General features: G+C 36.1%; 1 protein-coding gene and 1 long non-coding RNA gene across 2 annotated transcripts in view; both read left to right on the top strand.

Annotated features, from left to right (window-relative positions):
• Positions 1-1,353, top strand: part of TMEM207 (transmembrane protein 207) — a 30,677-nt gene extending 29,324 nt beyond the window's left edge. Inside the window, exon 6 of the mRNA XM_058295538.1 lies at positions 799-1,353. Coding sequence (XP_058151521.1) covers positions 799-808 — 10 coding nt within the window. The 3' untranslated portion in view covers positions 809-1,353. The remainder of the gene's footprint in view (positions 1-798) is intronic.
• Positions 1,354-2,099: 746 nt separating this feature from the next.
• Positions 2,100-3,818, top strand: LOC131278337 (uncharacterized). The gene is made up of 3 exons (XR_011648544.1): positions 2,100-2,322; positions 2,428-2,509; positions 2,780-3,818. It is a non-coding gene; the product is annotated as an uncharacterized lncRNA (long non-coding RNA).
• Positions 3,819-15,720: the final 11,902 nt, after the last annotated feature.

Genomic DNA, 15,720 nt, shown 5'->3' with positions numbered 1-15,720 from the left:
GACTAATTTACCTTTGTTTATGGTTATTTCAGGACTAGCCTTACCCTTGTGTTAATAAGCAAACCTCTGAAGTAAAGAAAGTGATGTAGATTGTATTTTATATTTTAAAGTATTGGGAATAATTTGGTTATAAACCAATAACTAAAAAGAATGACATTCTTATGCCAAACTGCAGTCACAGTGTGGATTAAAATAATCAGAAACACGATTCAAAGAAATCTTTTGAATATAATGTTATTTTGTACCTAAACTTACTTGTAAGAGAATGAAAATTATAAGTAACATTAGTGAGTTGTGTTTTTGTTTCTCTCTACTTGTGACTGAATCATAGTTTGTCCTGTAATTTCCCAATTTAAACCTTTTAACGGGGTAATTAATGATCCAATTGTCAAATTTCAGTAAGTAAAGGAAAAAGTCCTTGATAGCTATGGAGAGCTCTTTTCTAAATTATGATTAAACAAATTAAACAATTATATTATCCCAGAACCTAGCAATCGGTATGCTTTTAAGTTTATTCACAATTTTAGAATTTCATTAAAGAAAACAAACAAACAAACACACAAACAAACCACACAACACCATTTCTTGCATAAAAGATAATTGATTCAATTTTATTTAGCTTGGGTATAATCTCCCTAGGTTTATATGGATACTAAAAAAATGAGGTAGTAGTGAGTCTGTTAAACCTTTAAAATGATGAAAATTGTAAGTTTCTGGCTAATGGCATTATTACAAACCTCTTTTTAAAAATTTTGTTTTTGTCTAAATTGGAATGGTTTTTCTTTTTTTTCTTCACAGAACAGAATGAGAGATATGAGACTTAAGTGGATATAGAAAAAAGTAAAAGGTTTGTGGAAGTGAATTTATAGTCAATGCTGACTAAGATTTGATGTTTGTTTAATGTGTTTTATCCTAAGATAAGATGGCTGGTTTTCGAAAATCAAGGTGGAAATATGTAAGACAAGACTTGAATGAATGTAGAAAGTTGTAGAAGGTAGCATTCAGTAAAGGAATGTGTTTTGTAAAGGTATAATTTGTCTTAAGATAAATTAACTAGTCTGTGTGGTTATGGTTTGTTATAGGAAGTTTGCAAGAGCATTTTTTAAACTGAAATATTTAAATGGCTAATTCCAGGAGGCTATTATTAAATAGAAACCTAAATTAATGTTGATAACAAAAAGTAACTTCATAACAGGAAAACCTGTCAGAGGCCACTTCAATCTATATATTAAAGTGGTGGTAGGAGGAAGATAATCTTGATTCCTTCGGGAATCTTAGTCTTCATAAAATAATGGAGAAAGTAGTTTTTCTTATATTGCTGAAATAAAATACCTGCTAATTAACATAATCATGGTAAAGGTGTAGAAATAAAAAGTAAAATACTAAAAATAAAGATCATTTAATATGTGATAAACTGCATTGGAAGTATTTAGAAAGTATATAAAAATTAAGAGATACACTCTCTTGTGCATTCAAACTAGGTCACCAGGGCCATGCATGGTGTCTCTCCATTTGAATTATTGGCTAGGTTTGTCACTATGACCCCTAAATTAATGAAAGTATCTACCACTTCTCTGAACATTGCTCCTAAAATAGATGGAAAATATTTTACTGTTTCGGACTCCTGTGGCAGCCAGATTTACAATGGACATTGCCTCTATAATGGCTCTGTTTCATAGTGCCAAAGGGCACTATACATCATGCTGGTGAAACACTGGAGCTTCCTTCTAAGGACCAGTGGTCTGCAGCATGCTGGCTGTGTGAAAGATATACCAAGTGGAGTAATAATTACCAAAGTAATGTGAGTAGACTCTAAACAGGCAAAATTGGTGTTGTGGCCTGCTCCCGTGGAGAGACAACATGTACAGTATTGCAAACCTGGAGCTTAGATCTATTAACTGCAGCTCAAAGGGGAAATTGTGCATTGATTAGTATTAAGTACTCTACATTTATACCTCTTGAAAATATTATCTCTTCTATTCTAGATCATATGCAGAGGGATACTGAACATATTAAAAGTCTTGGTAAACTTCATTCGCTTTTTAAGTGAATTAATTATTAATTAATGAATGTGCCTATACAATGAAAGAATGGCTCTTTTAAGTATTGTTTTTATTTTGCTTAACATATGCTTATTTTGTTGTTGCCTATATTGTCTTTGTGAGTTTATGTCTAGGGCACCGCTTCTCCTCCTATCTCTCCTTGATGTCTTGGGCATAACGACCACAGTGGAAAATTGGGGATGGAAGTTTCCTAGATGACATTTGAAACTTAAGGATGTAGCCTCTGGAGGCACATGGCCTTTCTCATTCCCATGATCCAGTAGGTCATGGCTGGCCCCCTTTTTTGGCCCACTTATCACCATTTTTAATCCTTTCAGTAGTACCATGCATCTTCAAAATACTAACTTAAGTTTATTTCTTCCAGAATCGATGCCTTCCAGGACAAGGTATTAGTCATGTGGGGATTTCATCCAGTTCCAACCACAGGTTCTACTCACATTACTCTGGTAATTATTATAGCTGGGCCCTATGTGTCTATGTGGACTTTCCTTGTACCTGCACTAGTTTGTGAGGTCACCATAAAAAACTCAGAGGATTTAGAAGAAGAAAATACATGGTATTGGAAGCCTCTCATAGGACTCCCCTAACTGGTACTTAGTTAACTACTAATAAATATATTGTTTGTATACTGTTAGACTAGCATGATCTGCCCCTTATTGTTACTCATAAGCATCTTTCTTTTCACCTACAATACCCTAGCCAATATCTTTTTACAGTGGTCTTCAGCAGTAACCCGTGCCCACAATCAAACCCAATGTTAGACTTACCATCCTTGAGTGCTACTAGCCTTTCTTGTAACTCCTGCAAAATTGGACAGCATTGGAACACCTTGTTGACATGGCAGAATATGATCCATTGACAAGTTTGGAGCAAGTTTGGAGCAAGAGATTCAGCTGCCATCTTTCAATGAAACTTGTAATTATATCTTTCCTTTTAAGGGAATAGGTGAATAAGCCCAGGCCTTTATTAGGATATGCTGCATATAGTGGTTTAGGATAGTTAATGGCTAAGTCTGTCATCCCAGAGTGCATTGCCCGCATGCATGGAATGACAAGTGCGAATCTGTAATGTATAAGGTTGTGTAATTTTATGATCAAGGATAGATATAAAGTGTGCCCCTTTTGGTTCTACCCATTGGCTGTTTTTGTGCCAGGTGAAACTGCAATTGTCACTGAAAAACACATAATGGCTTTAGCTATTGCCTTTTATACTCTTGCTATGGAATGTGGATGCAATGCTTATCCTATGATCAATGTAGGCTGCTCGGTGGGGGTGGATTATGGGGATCTAGGGTGTACCCAAGTCCTCAGTACGCAACCTCCTGTGTGACCTAGACATAAGATAAAGGTTAACAACCCCTTCCAGAGGGGAGATAATGTATACATAGTATCATAATCTATAATCTTCCCAAAACAGTAAATGTCTTTGGTAAATGTTCTGCCTACAAGCATGGTGAAAACATCACCAGACTATGTGTACATTTCATGTGACCATAGCAGAAACTCCGTTCTATACTCTATGGAATGTCCTTGTTCTGAAACCTCTTTTATCACTCCTCATTTTCCCATCTTTTTGCAGAGTACTATCTTCATTCTCCAACTGGCTACCATTAGGGAGTTTCTCCTGTTCATAAGTGCCAATAAAGCTTATGCCTGCCTAAGTGCCAGGTGTGTTTTTGTATTGCAACTGCACCAACTCGTGCCCTTCAAGAGCTGGGTTGGAACAATAAAATAAACTCATGTTCCTTTTCTGTGATCTCATCTCTGCGTATCCTTGCCTACACGTTAGTTCTTTGACAAATATTTCAAATTCTGCCTAAACTGAAGATCTCAGATTTTAATTCTAATAGAATTGGTATTTTTTTCTTCCCATATTAAGGAATATTCATTTTTATATTTTCCTTTTCTTTATTAGAGAAATTGTGGGTTTACATACCAATCTTGCATAAAATACAGGGTTCCTATATACCATCCCACAGCCAACACCTAGTGTTGGTTTGGAACATTTGTTACAATTGATGATAGCACATTTTTATAATTGTACTATTACTTATAGTCCACAATATAACTTAGGATTCACTATGTAGTGTAGTTCTGTGGATTTTTTAAAAAATTTTATTCTGTTACCATATATATACTCTAATATTCCCCATTTTAATTATATTCAGATAGGTATCAGGCTATTGTCTTCACAATGTTGTGCTTCGATCACCACCATTCATTACCAAAACATTTCCATTATTCCAAATAGGAACCCTGTATATTTTAAGCCTTAACTTCCAATTCCCTAAAATATCCCCTGTGCCCTGGTACTTATATTTGAGATTCTGACTTTACGAGTTTGTGTATTATAATTGTTTCAAAACAATGAGGTCATACAATTATTTGTCCTTTTGTGTCTGGCTTGTTTTACTCAACATGATGTCTTCAAGGTTCAGCCATGATGTCCAATGTATCAGAACTTCATTCCTTTTCACAGCTGAATAATATTCCATTGTATGCATATGTCACATTTTATTTATCCATTCATCAGTTGATGGACACATGTTGCTTCTACCTTTTGGCAATTGTGAATAATTCAACTATGAACATCATTGTGCAAATATCTGTTCAAGTCCCTGATTTTGATTCTTTTGGGTATATATCCACTGCGAGATTGCTGAGTCAAATGGTAGTTCTAGTCTTAGCTTTCTGAGGAACTGCCAAACTGTCTTCCACAACAGTTGCACCATTTTATATCGCCACCAGCAATGAATGAGTGTTCTTATTTCTTGATATCTTCTCCACCACTATTTTCTTTTTTAAAAAACAGCAGTCATTCTAATGGGCATTAAATGCTTTCTCATGGTAGACTTGATTTGCATTTTTCTGATGACTAATAATGTTCAGCATCTTTGCATCTGCATTCTGGCCATTTGCATATCATTTTTGGAAAGATGGCTGTTCAAGTCTTTTGCCTATTTTAAATTTTCATCTTTTTGTTGTTAAATTGAAGGATTTCTTTACATATTCTGGATATTAATCTTTTATTGAATATGTGGTTCCCAAATATTTTCTCCTATTGTGTAGGTTGTCATTGTACTTTATTGTAAAGTACTCTGAGGAACAAAATTTTAAATTTTGATGAAGTCTCATCTATTTTTTATTTTGTTGCTTGTTCTTTGGGTGTAAAGTCTAAGAAACCATTGCCTAATAAGGTCCTGAAGACACTTCACCACATATTCTTCTAGGAGTTTGATAGTTCTAGCTCTTTTTTTTTTTTTAAAGATTTATTTATTTATTTAATTCCCCCCCTCCCCCGGTTGTCTGTTCTCTGTGTCTATTTGCTGCGTCTTGTTTCTTTGTCCGCTTCTGTTGTCGTCAGCGGCACGGGAAGTGTGGGTGGCGCCATTCCTGGGCAGGCTGCGCTTTCCTCCGCGCTGGGCGGCTCTCCTTACAGGGCGCACTCCTTGTGCGTGGGGCTCCCCTATGCGGGGGACACCCCTGCCCCTGCGTGGCAGGGCACTCCTTGTGCACATCAGTACTGTGCATGGGCCAGCCCCACACAGGTCAAGGAGACCCGGGGTTGGAACCGCGGACCTCCCATGTGGTAGACGGACACCCTAACCACTGGGCCAAGTCCGTTTCCCTCAGGTTTCATTTTAAAGGCTTATTTTTCAGAGCCTTTCCATCTTTGTGCCCTCTGTAGCTCCACCAACTCCTGAACATACATACATATATCCAGTCAATCTACATCAGTTGCTCTTTTTCTTCATTGCATCTATTATTCTCTGATTGTATCTTGTTATTTTATTATCTCACCTACTGTAAAAGCTCATGTAAGAGCAGAAGGACCCGGGGTTTGAACCGTGGACTTCCCATGTGGTAGACGGATGCCCTAACCACTGGGCCAAGTCCGTTTCCCAGTTCTAGCTCTTATATTTAGGTCTTTGGTCCATCTTGAGTTGATTTGATTTTTTAATATGATGTGAGGTAAGGTAAGGGTTTTCCTTTTTTTTTTTTTTTGCAAATGGAGATTCAGTTTTCCCAGCATCACTTGTTGAAGATGTTACTGTAAGCATGGATATTTCCAAGAGAAGGGATGCCCACCTGACCCAGTGCCACACAAAGGAGAAACATGTCTCTCAGTGAAAAGGTGATTTATTGCAAGTGTACACGCAAAGAACAAGGAGAAGCTTCCCAAAATAGCTGTGTTTACAGTACCAATTTTTTGTGAGCCAGCCAGGAGCCAGGCTACTCTGGATGCAGTGTCCGGAGCAGCCCTGATCCCTGTCTCATCAGCCACAGGGCTTTCCTAGATCCCTCAGCTCCATGCCTAACAGCGACCTGGGGCTTTCCTTGGAGGACTGAGTTGGAGGTTCGAGGTGAGGTGTGGGTGAACACTGGATACTTTGTTTGAAGGTGATTCTGAAGCTGTATCTTTCCCTATGCTAGGTAAGTGTGTGAAATTCTTCTACTTTGTGCTTACGTTCACTTTGTCAGTCTGTTTGTGCCTAGGAGCTTATAAATCAGATTTGGAGTTTGCATGTCTTAGCCTTGATAGCAACCAGTCTCTCCTGCCTGGCTCACCAAATTTTGTTACCATAGCATGGCTATTTCCAATAGAATGGCCTGTCTGATAGGTGCCACAAAGGAGAAACATGTCTCTCAGTGAGAAGACGATTTATTGCAAGCACACAAGCAAGGAATTGGGGTAATGTTCCTCAAACCAGTTCAAAGTAAGAATGGCAGCTAGGGTTTTTATACGCAAAGGAGAAGGGTAAGGGAGAGGAAAAGACAAATAAAAAAACAAGTGATGCCAGGGATCTTGTGAGGAGGGTATGTGCAATTTCTCATTCCTGTGTTATATCCAGCACTCCAAACCTGTCCTTGGTTTCAGTGGCTAGTAAACCACAGTTTAGATACTGTTGTGCACGTGCAAGGTCTTCATGGCTCCTTTCTCAGAAAACCACTCAAGGATATCAAGCTTTTGGTCTCTGAGAAAAATTACAGATTTACTAGGTCATAAGCTGCTCCTGACACCATTCTGTCTGGTTGTGCTTTGAGACATTATCTTATTCCTGTAAGCAAAAATGAGAAGGTCTGAGTAATATCCTTCAGGTGACTAAGAGCAAAGAGTACATTTCTAAATTAGATTAATAGAAAGTTAGTTCAATTAGTTTTTGGATATTCAGAGCTGCTTAAATGAAGAAACTTTAATAATTGTATTTTATAACTATCAAAGAAACTATTCTTTTCCAATTGAGCGATTTTTGCCACATTGTAAAAAACCAATTGGCCATAAATGTGGGGGTTAATTTCTGAGCTTCCAATGGTTTACACATCTGTCCTTGTGCCAATACCATGCTGTTTTGTTTTTTTTTAGATTTATTTTTTATTTCTCTCCCCCTCCCTCCCCACCCCCCCAGTTAGTCTGACATTCAAGGTTTCAAACATTTTTCCTCCTATGCTTGCTTTTTCAGAAAGCTACTGAAGGATATTTGCCAGCAAATTAAGGCATCAAACAAAAGAGAGGAAGACATGAGCTCCAGGAAAAAGGGAATCCAGTGCAGGAGAGGTGAAGATATTCTGAAAATGATGGTGAAGTTAAGAAAGGTAGTGTTGAAGCAGCCCAGAGAACAGTCAGTGTGTGTTCTTCTGTGACCGCTTCTATCCTTATCAGCAGGAGTCTGGGTTTCTTTTTTGTTGCAACATCTTGTTGTGTCAGCTCTCCGTGTGTGCGGTGCCATTCTTGGGCAGGCTGCACTTTCTTTCATGCTGGGCGGCTCTCCTTATGGGGCGCACTCCTTGAGTGGGGGCTCCCCTATGCGGGGGACACCCCTGCCCCTGCGTGGCAGGGCACTCCTTGTGCACATCAGCACTGCACATGGGCCAGCTCCACATGGGTCAAGGAGTCCCTGGATTTGAACCACGGACCTCCCATGTGGTAGGCAGATGCCCTATCCATTAGGCCAAGTCTGCTTCCCCGTGCTGTTTTGATTACTATGGTTTTGTCATAAATTGAACATCAGGAAGTATGAGTCTTCCAACTTCATTCTTTTTTTTTCAAGGTGGCTTTAGCTATTCAGGGCCCCTCATCCTTCCATATAAACTTGATGATTTGCTTTTCCATTTCTGCTGTTGGAATTGTGATTGTGATTTCATGAATCTATAAATTGTTTTGGGTAGTATTGGCATCTTAATGATATTTAGCCTTCCAATCCATGAACACAAAATGTCATCCCATTTATTTAGGTTTCTTTCATTTCTTTTAGCAATGTTTTGTAGTTTTCTGAGTACAATTCCTTTATATCCTTGGTTAGATTTATTTCTAGATATTTGATCTTTTATTTGTTCTTGTGAATGGAATTTTTTTCTTGATTTTTCTTCTTATTGTTCATTGCTTAATAGAAACACTATTGATTTTTGGATATTGACTTGTACCCCATGACTTTGCTGAATTCATTTATTATCTCTAAGGGCTTTGCTGTGCATGTTTCAAGATTTTCTGTATGTAGGATCATTATCACCTGCAAATAAAGAAAGTTTTACTTCCTCCTTTCCAATTTGGATGCCTTTTATTTCTTTTTATTACTAATTGCTCTGGCAAGAATTTCCAGTGCAATGCTGAATAATAGTGGTGACAGTGGTTATCCTTGTCTCGTTGGAGGGAATGCTTCCAATCTTTCACCATTAAGTAGGATGTTAGCTGTGAGTTTTTCATATATGCCCTTCCTCATGTTGAGCATGTTTCTTTCTATTTCTAGAGTTCTAAGTGTTTTTACCAAGAAAAGCTGCTTTATTTCTTCTAATTCCTTTTCTGCATGAATTGAGATGATCATGTGGGTTTTTTTCCTTCATTCTGTTAATGTGAAATATTACATTAATTGATTTTCTTATGTTGAACAAACCTTGCATACCAAGGATAAATCCCATGTGATCCTGGTGTTTAATTCTTTTAATATGTTGTTGGATTCAGTTTGCTAATATTTTGTTGAGGATATTTGTTCAGAGATATTGGTTTGTAGTTTTCTTTTCTTGTGGTACCCTTATCTAATATGAGGCCTGATAGAATGTTTGAGTGTTTCCTCCTCTTCAATTTTGTGGTAGAGCTTGAGCAGAATTGGAGTTAAGTCTTCTTGGTATGTGTGATAGAATTCTCCTATGAACTCATGTCCTGGTCTTTTCTTTGTTGGGAGGTTGTTTGATTCAATTTCTTTACTAAGAATTGGTCTGTTGAGATCTTCTATTTCTCCTTAAGTCAATGTAGGTAGTTTGTATGTTCTAAGAATTTGCCCATTTCATTAAGGTTATATAATTTATTGGCATACAATTGTTCATAGTATCCAATTATAGTCCTTTTTATTTCAGCAGGGTTGGTAGTAATGTCCCTCTTTCCATTTCTGATTTTCATTATTTGTATCCTCTTTCTAAAGGTTTGTCAATTTTATTCATCTTTTCAAAGAACCAACTTTTGGTTTTGTTGATTCTCTCTATTGCATCTTTTGTTTTTTCTTTCATTTTTCTCTTCTGCAATATTTGTTATTTCCTTCCGATTTAGTTTGGTCTTCTAGTTTTGAGGTCATGTCTCTATTTGAAGGATTTCTTCTTTATTAATGTAAGCATTTAGAGGTATAAATTTCCCTCTCAGCACTGCTTTCACCACAGCCTGTAAGTCTTGGTATGCTGTATTTTTATTTTCATTTGTTTCAAGATATTTCTTAATTTTTCTTCTGCTTTCCTTTTTAACCCATTGGTTGTTTAATTTCCACATATTTGTGAGTTTTCCATTACTCCCTCTGTTATTGATTTTTATCTCCATTCTGTTGTGGTTGGACAATATATATAGTATGATTTCAATATTTTGGAATTTATTGAAACTTGTTTTGTGAACCAACATATAGTTACTCCTAGAGAATATACACTATAGAAGGGTGTGTGCTCTGTTTTCATTGGGTACAGTGTTCTATATAAGTCTTTTAGTTCTAGTTGGTTTAGTGTATCATTCAAATATTGTACTTTCCTTCTTGATCTTCTGCCTAGATGTTCCATCCATATTGGGGTGATGTGTTAAAGTCTCCTAGTATTAATGTACAACATTTCGTTTTCCCCTTCAGATCTGTCAGTATTTGCTTCATAGATTTTGGCTCTGCTTTTAGGTGCATATATATTTATAATTGTTACATCTTCCTGTTGAATTGTGCCCTTTATCAGTATGGCATAACCATCTTTGTCACTCATAACTGTTTTTTATTTAAAGCCTATTTTACCTGATATTAGTATAGGCACCCATCTTTCCTTTGGTTACTACTGGCATGGTATATTTTTTTCCATCCTTTCACCCTCAACCTACTTATATCTTTGTCTTTAAGTTGAGTCTCTGGCAAACAGCTTATAGTTGGTTTGTGCTTTTTATCCATTCTGCCAATTACTCCTTTTTGGCTGAGAATTGAATTCATTTACGTTTAAGGAGACTACTGATAATACAATACTTTTCTTTTTATCTATTTTATCTGCTATTACTATAGGTACCCACCTTTCTTTTGGTGACTACTTGCATCATATACTTTTTTTCCATTCTTTCTCTCTCAACTTATTATTTATATTTTTGGAACATTCATTTTTTAAACCAGGTTTTTCTTACAGCTAAAGTGTGTGGGTCTTCCTTTGAACCTCCAGCAGAGGGCATGAAAGCCTATCTATGATTCCAACTCATTAACTAGGTTGGATTTAACAGTTAAATGTAACCATGAAGCTGCGTACTAATGATATCAGATTACTGACAGACTCCAGGAGAATAGAATAGTAATGAGGTTCAAATTTTCAAAAAGGTATCTGATATTTTAACTCACATTGCACACAATGATGCTGAGTCTCAAGTGAGATGCCAGCTATCAAAAAGAGTCAAGAAAATGTGAAATAATACTCCCTCTTCTTTAGTTTGAGTTGGCTGCAAAGGCAGACTAATTTGTGCATACAATGTCCAAGTGGGTATGTAGTATCTGCACCACTGATCCTGAAGGTCTAACCTATTTTTTTCTATCCAACCACAAGTCCTCCTCTAATTTTGTAGTTCCAAATTTATTTCATTTGTGTTAGGAGTGCAACTTTTATAAAATACAACTTTAAAATTCAATATCTTTCACAGAATTGAAATAGAACTGGGATAGGATTGAATAGCATTCATGTGGACAATGAAATGAAACTCACCCAGAATATTATATTTAAGGCAAATATGAAATGCTTCAGAATCTTATAAGAGAAAATGAGACAATGAAAATGTGTTGGGTCTGAGACTCCAGTCTCAAGAGAGAATGATACATTTTGGAAAATCAGAACAAAGAAATGGAATAGAATATATATTCCAAAGGAATCTTTTATTTCTAAAATCATTTTGTTTTGTGATTGTGTACACAATGACTCAATATAGGAGTATTTTTCCTATTTAATATTAGACCATGGAAAAATAATATTATTTTTGTGTTACTTTACAAACTGTAGTTCTGAGAAAATGAAATAAAAGCAATACTCCTTTCAAAATGCAGTGGTTCAGTGATAAACAAAATGTAATTTATCTTTGTGTATTTGGGAAACAGTTATGTTTTTTCCTTATAAAATTATGCCAGCCAACATCTACTATCTGACTTATAAGCAAATAAGACATATTAATCAAAATGCCAGATTTTTATAATAATAACATGAAAATGGTATTGCTCAGATATATTGAAATTATCAATGAAAATAGATTGTTAATTTTCATTATCATATTTGTTGGGGAATGTTTCCTCTCTGGAAAATCTATTTATGGGATGCAATAAGCAAAACTAAGATATTTTCCATTTTCTCTGGTAATTTATATAATAGCTCTATATTTAATAAATAGCCAGTTTTTTCTCCATCACATAAGAATTACTATAAAGAATGAAGTCATGTATCAATTCAGATTATTCTCTCCTTTATGCATTTAAATCTGGGTAAATTTATAGTTTTAAATAGTCTTAAGTGAGCTGAATCTATTATCATCTCTTGAAGAGTATTGAGAGACACAAAATAAGAAAGCATGAGGATTTATTAGAAATAATTAGTGGGCAATTCTTGCTCATCCCATATCCTGTGGAACACTTGACATCTGTGATGTGGGCAACAAAAACATCAAAGCCATTTTAGGAGTTTAGGATAAAAGATGGGATGCTAAACTCTTAAGGTTGCTAAAACATTACAGGGGAGTTAGGGTATCTCTCTAAATGTAAAGTTTTTTTTTTTTTTTCTTCAGGTAGAGTATACAGTTGAAAGGAATACTTTGATAAGCTGCTAAAAGTGAGGGGCAGCTACCCAAGGGACCTGCTCAGGAACAACAAATGGTCACTAAGAAAAGCAAATTTGAATAACTGTGGTGTTTTTGTTTTGCAGTGTGAGGTATATATGTTTGGGATCAGAATTAAATTGTTCAGGGCTTTAAAGGAGAGGTTGTGTGTGTGTGTGTGCATAATTTTTTTCATTAGACTTTCTTTAGCATAAGGAGGGGATTCTATTGCAAAGGTAACCAGAATAGGCATAAGATCAGAACAGCCACTACTGTAACATAAAATCTATGTGATACAGCTTCCTCTGTGCTCTCAGCTGCCTCTCTTTTATTTCCCAGTAATGCAAAACATTGTTTTAGTTTCCCCGTCTTTACATTGTTTTTCTAAAATTTTTATTGATTGCTTCACCTTTTCCTGTATTAGCTAGATTATTTTTGTATTTACTCTACTTGAAGTCTTTCCTTCCTTCTATAAAATACAGTCCCTTTTTGATTTCCTACTCTAATCCATACTTCCTACTCAATAGCTTTAGAAAAGGAAAACATTTTATAATGTTTATTTTAATTTAGTAAAAGGAAAACTAGCATTTGCAGCCAGAGGCATTTTTAAACCCCTTTCCTCAATATAGGTTTAGCTTTGTATTAAATAACTTAATTTAGAAGACAGCAGAAAACTTTGATGATTTCAACAAATCTCTCTATGGAGTGAGTTACTACAAGTCGTGGGAACTAAGGTTCAGGGCACAACAGAAACTTTCAGCAAATGATCTCTTTATTACTTGCACAATATAAAGATTCCAGAAGAGCAAATAACCTCATCATTACTTACACAGCACAAAAGTCCAAAAGAGCAGGGAAAGAAATCCCTTCACGACTGATCTCCCAGGGTAGCCAAAACTGCTCTGGGATGGGGTCAGTGGTAAATGGCAGTGCCATCTGCCCCACTCCACATCACACAAGAGAGACAAATCTATACTGTTCGAATGTGGTTTTTATCCAGTTTGGGGGGGGGGGGGACTGTCACTGATAATTTATGGGCTGACGAGCATCTGGGGCTGCTTGTTCCCAGGTTGGGATTTACAGTCTGGCCAGATCTTTTCATTTGACTTAACATCTCCCCCAGGTTGTAGAATGGCACACGCTAGTAAAAGGAGCTAGGAGTAGCAGAATGACAGAGGACGGTTGCTTAGTGTCTGTTGATGACTTCCCTAGAGGAGGTCAGGTATGTGAGGTCTGAATGATGACTGCTTAACAAGCATCTGTGACTTCCCTAATAGTCCTCATTTCTCCATCTGCTTCTAGCCCCTCACCCAGTAGACACATGACAACAGTTAAAGGGCTCAGGTCTACTTTGCTTCATCTCCCTTTATCGCTACTAAGGCTTTCTCACAAAAGGTTCAGCCATCATTTTTCTTCCATTTTCCTTTGTAACTCTGATTCCCTTTTCCCTACTTATTATCAGCACGCATTCAACCTATCAACTTTGCTGAAGCAGCCTAACTTTTGCAAAGGAAATCTTACATTTTAAGAAATTCATTGATTTATGCTTTGAAATTGGGTAGGCACTATAGCATGCAACTTAAAAAAACTTACACTTTTCATCTGCAGAAATAAAAATTCCAACAATTAGTGAACCTGTAAAAAGATGATCAGTTATGCTCCATTTAACTAAATAAATGCTAATTGAAACACTATAATGCTGCAAAAAAATGACAACAGTAATAAAGATTGCTAATATCCTATGTTAGTAAGGGTATGGGAAAACAAGCCCTTTTATACACTGCTGGTGAAAGTGTAGATTAATTAGTACAACCTTTCTCTGGAAACTAATTTGTATATATTTATATGTGTGTGTGTATATATATATGCCTATATTTATGCATATGTACATGGATTCAGCATTTCTATTTGTAGACAGAAATCAATTCTGTAGCTATACAGATGTTCATAAAAGGATGTTTATTGCAACAATGCTTATAATAGCAAAAACTGGCAACAATGGAAATGTTTACCAACAGGGACAGATTAGATAATTAATGGTATATATGGACAGTGAACTATACAGCCATTAAAAAGAGGTGACTTGAAAAGAATGCCAATAAGTATTTAATTATTAATTTTACTTTTAAAGGAGAGTTATAGAGTAACATTCTGGTATATACAATTAAAAAGTATATTCATATATGATAAATTTAAAACTTTTTATTTGAAAAAATGTGAGAAATTGGAGAATGGTGGGATCACAGCATCTGGGTTCAAAAGAAAGAGTTTTTCCATATTTACATTTCTGTCCTACTAATTTTTAAAAACCTAATGTATGTATGTACCTTTTCTCTAGCAATATTAGCAGAAATTCTCTGGGTTCTAGAATCATGGGCTTTTTGCTTGTTAATTTGTTTTTTTAATGAAAAGATAGGATAACCAATATTGAATTTTTCAGTATATTGTTTTTCAATTGATCACTGCATATCAGTGGCCAACATTATCTACCTGACAACAATTATTTTTGAGCTCAAAGCTGTAGAATATGTTTCAGGAATGATTTTTCAACCTAATTCCTAGTTTATCTTCTTAAAATGAGATTGGAACTGTTCTCTCCATTGTGAGAATGTTGAAATAAGTAACAGAAACCTAAAAGGTAACATAATTGATTTGAAAGAAGATTAAAGCTGCAAAATAGGGTGCAGTAGGGAGATTATCTTGGGAAATAGAATTATCTCTGTGATGTGAATCCTGGCTTAGTAGATTTTGCTACATAAATGATGCTCTCTGCATCATTCCCTGAGAGAGGCTGACTGTAAGAAGGAGAACTGGGCACAGTCAGTTGGTTACCCAGCATAACAAACCTAGCACCTTTAGAATCTGGGTTGTATTTCCAATGGTGGCATTTAGGGTTTTATAGAAAACAGTATCATTTCAATTTTCCTAACCTAAAAAGAGGAAAAACGCTGTCTTCTCATGTTTTTTTTCGTTGTAAAGTCATTAGTGAATATCAAAGCCTTAATCTCAGCAATGCTATGGGGCAATGGAACTGTTTATAATTTTTAGAATATTAGTTGTTGTTTTAGTTTGCTAAAGGCTGTCAAAGCAATATACCAGAAATGGGTTGGCTTTTACGATGTGGGTTTTTTCACTTATAAGCTTATAGTTCTGAGACTATGAAAGTATCCAAATCAAAGCATTGTCAGAAGATGCTTTATCCCCAAGTTGCAGCTGTGGGCCATCAGGCATATTGCAGCATCTGCTTATCTCTCCCCTCTCCTCTCTCATTGCTTTCAGCTTCTAGAGGCTTCTCTGTGTCTCCGTAGCTTTTTATTCCTCTGTTTATAAAGGATCCCTGTAAGAGGATTAAGACTCACCTTGAGCCATGCAATCT

This window comes from Dasypus novemcinctus, chromosome 4, assembly GCF_030445035.2.
Source record: "Dasypus novemcinctus isolate mDasNov1 chromosome 4, mDasNov1.1.hap2, whole genome shotgun sequence".
NCBI classification, from domain to species: Eukaryota; Metazoa; Chordata; class Mammalia; order Cingulata; family Dasypodidae; genus Dasypus; species Dasypus novemcinctus.
This window is presented reverse-complemented; position numbering and strand designations above follow the sequence as displayed.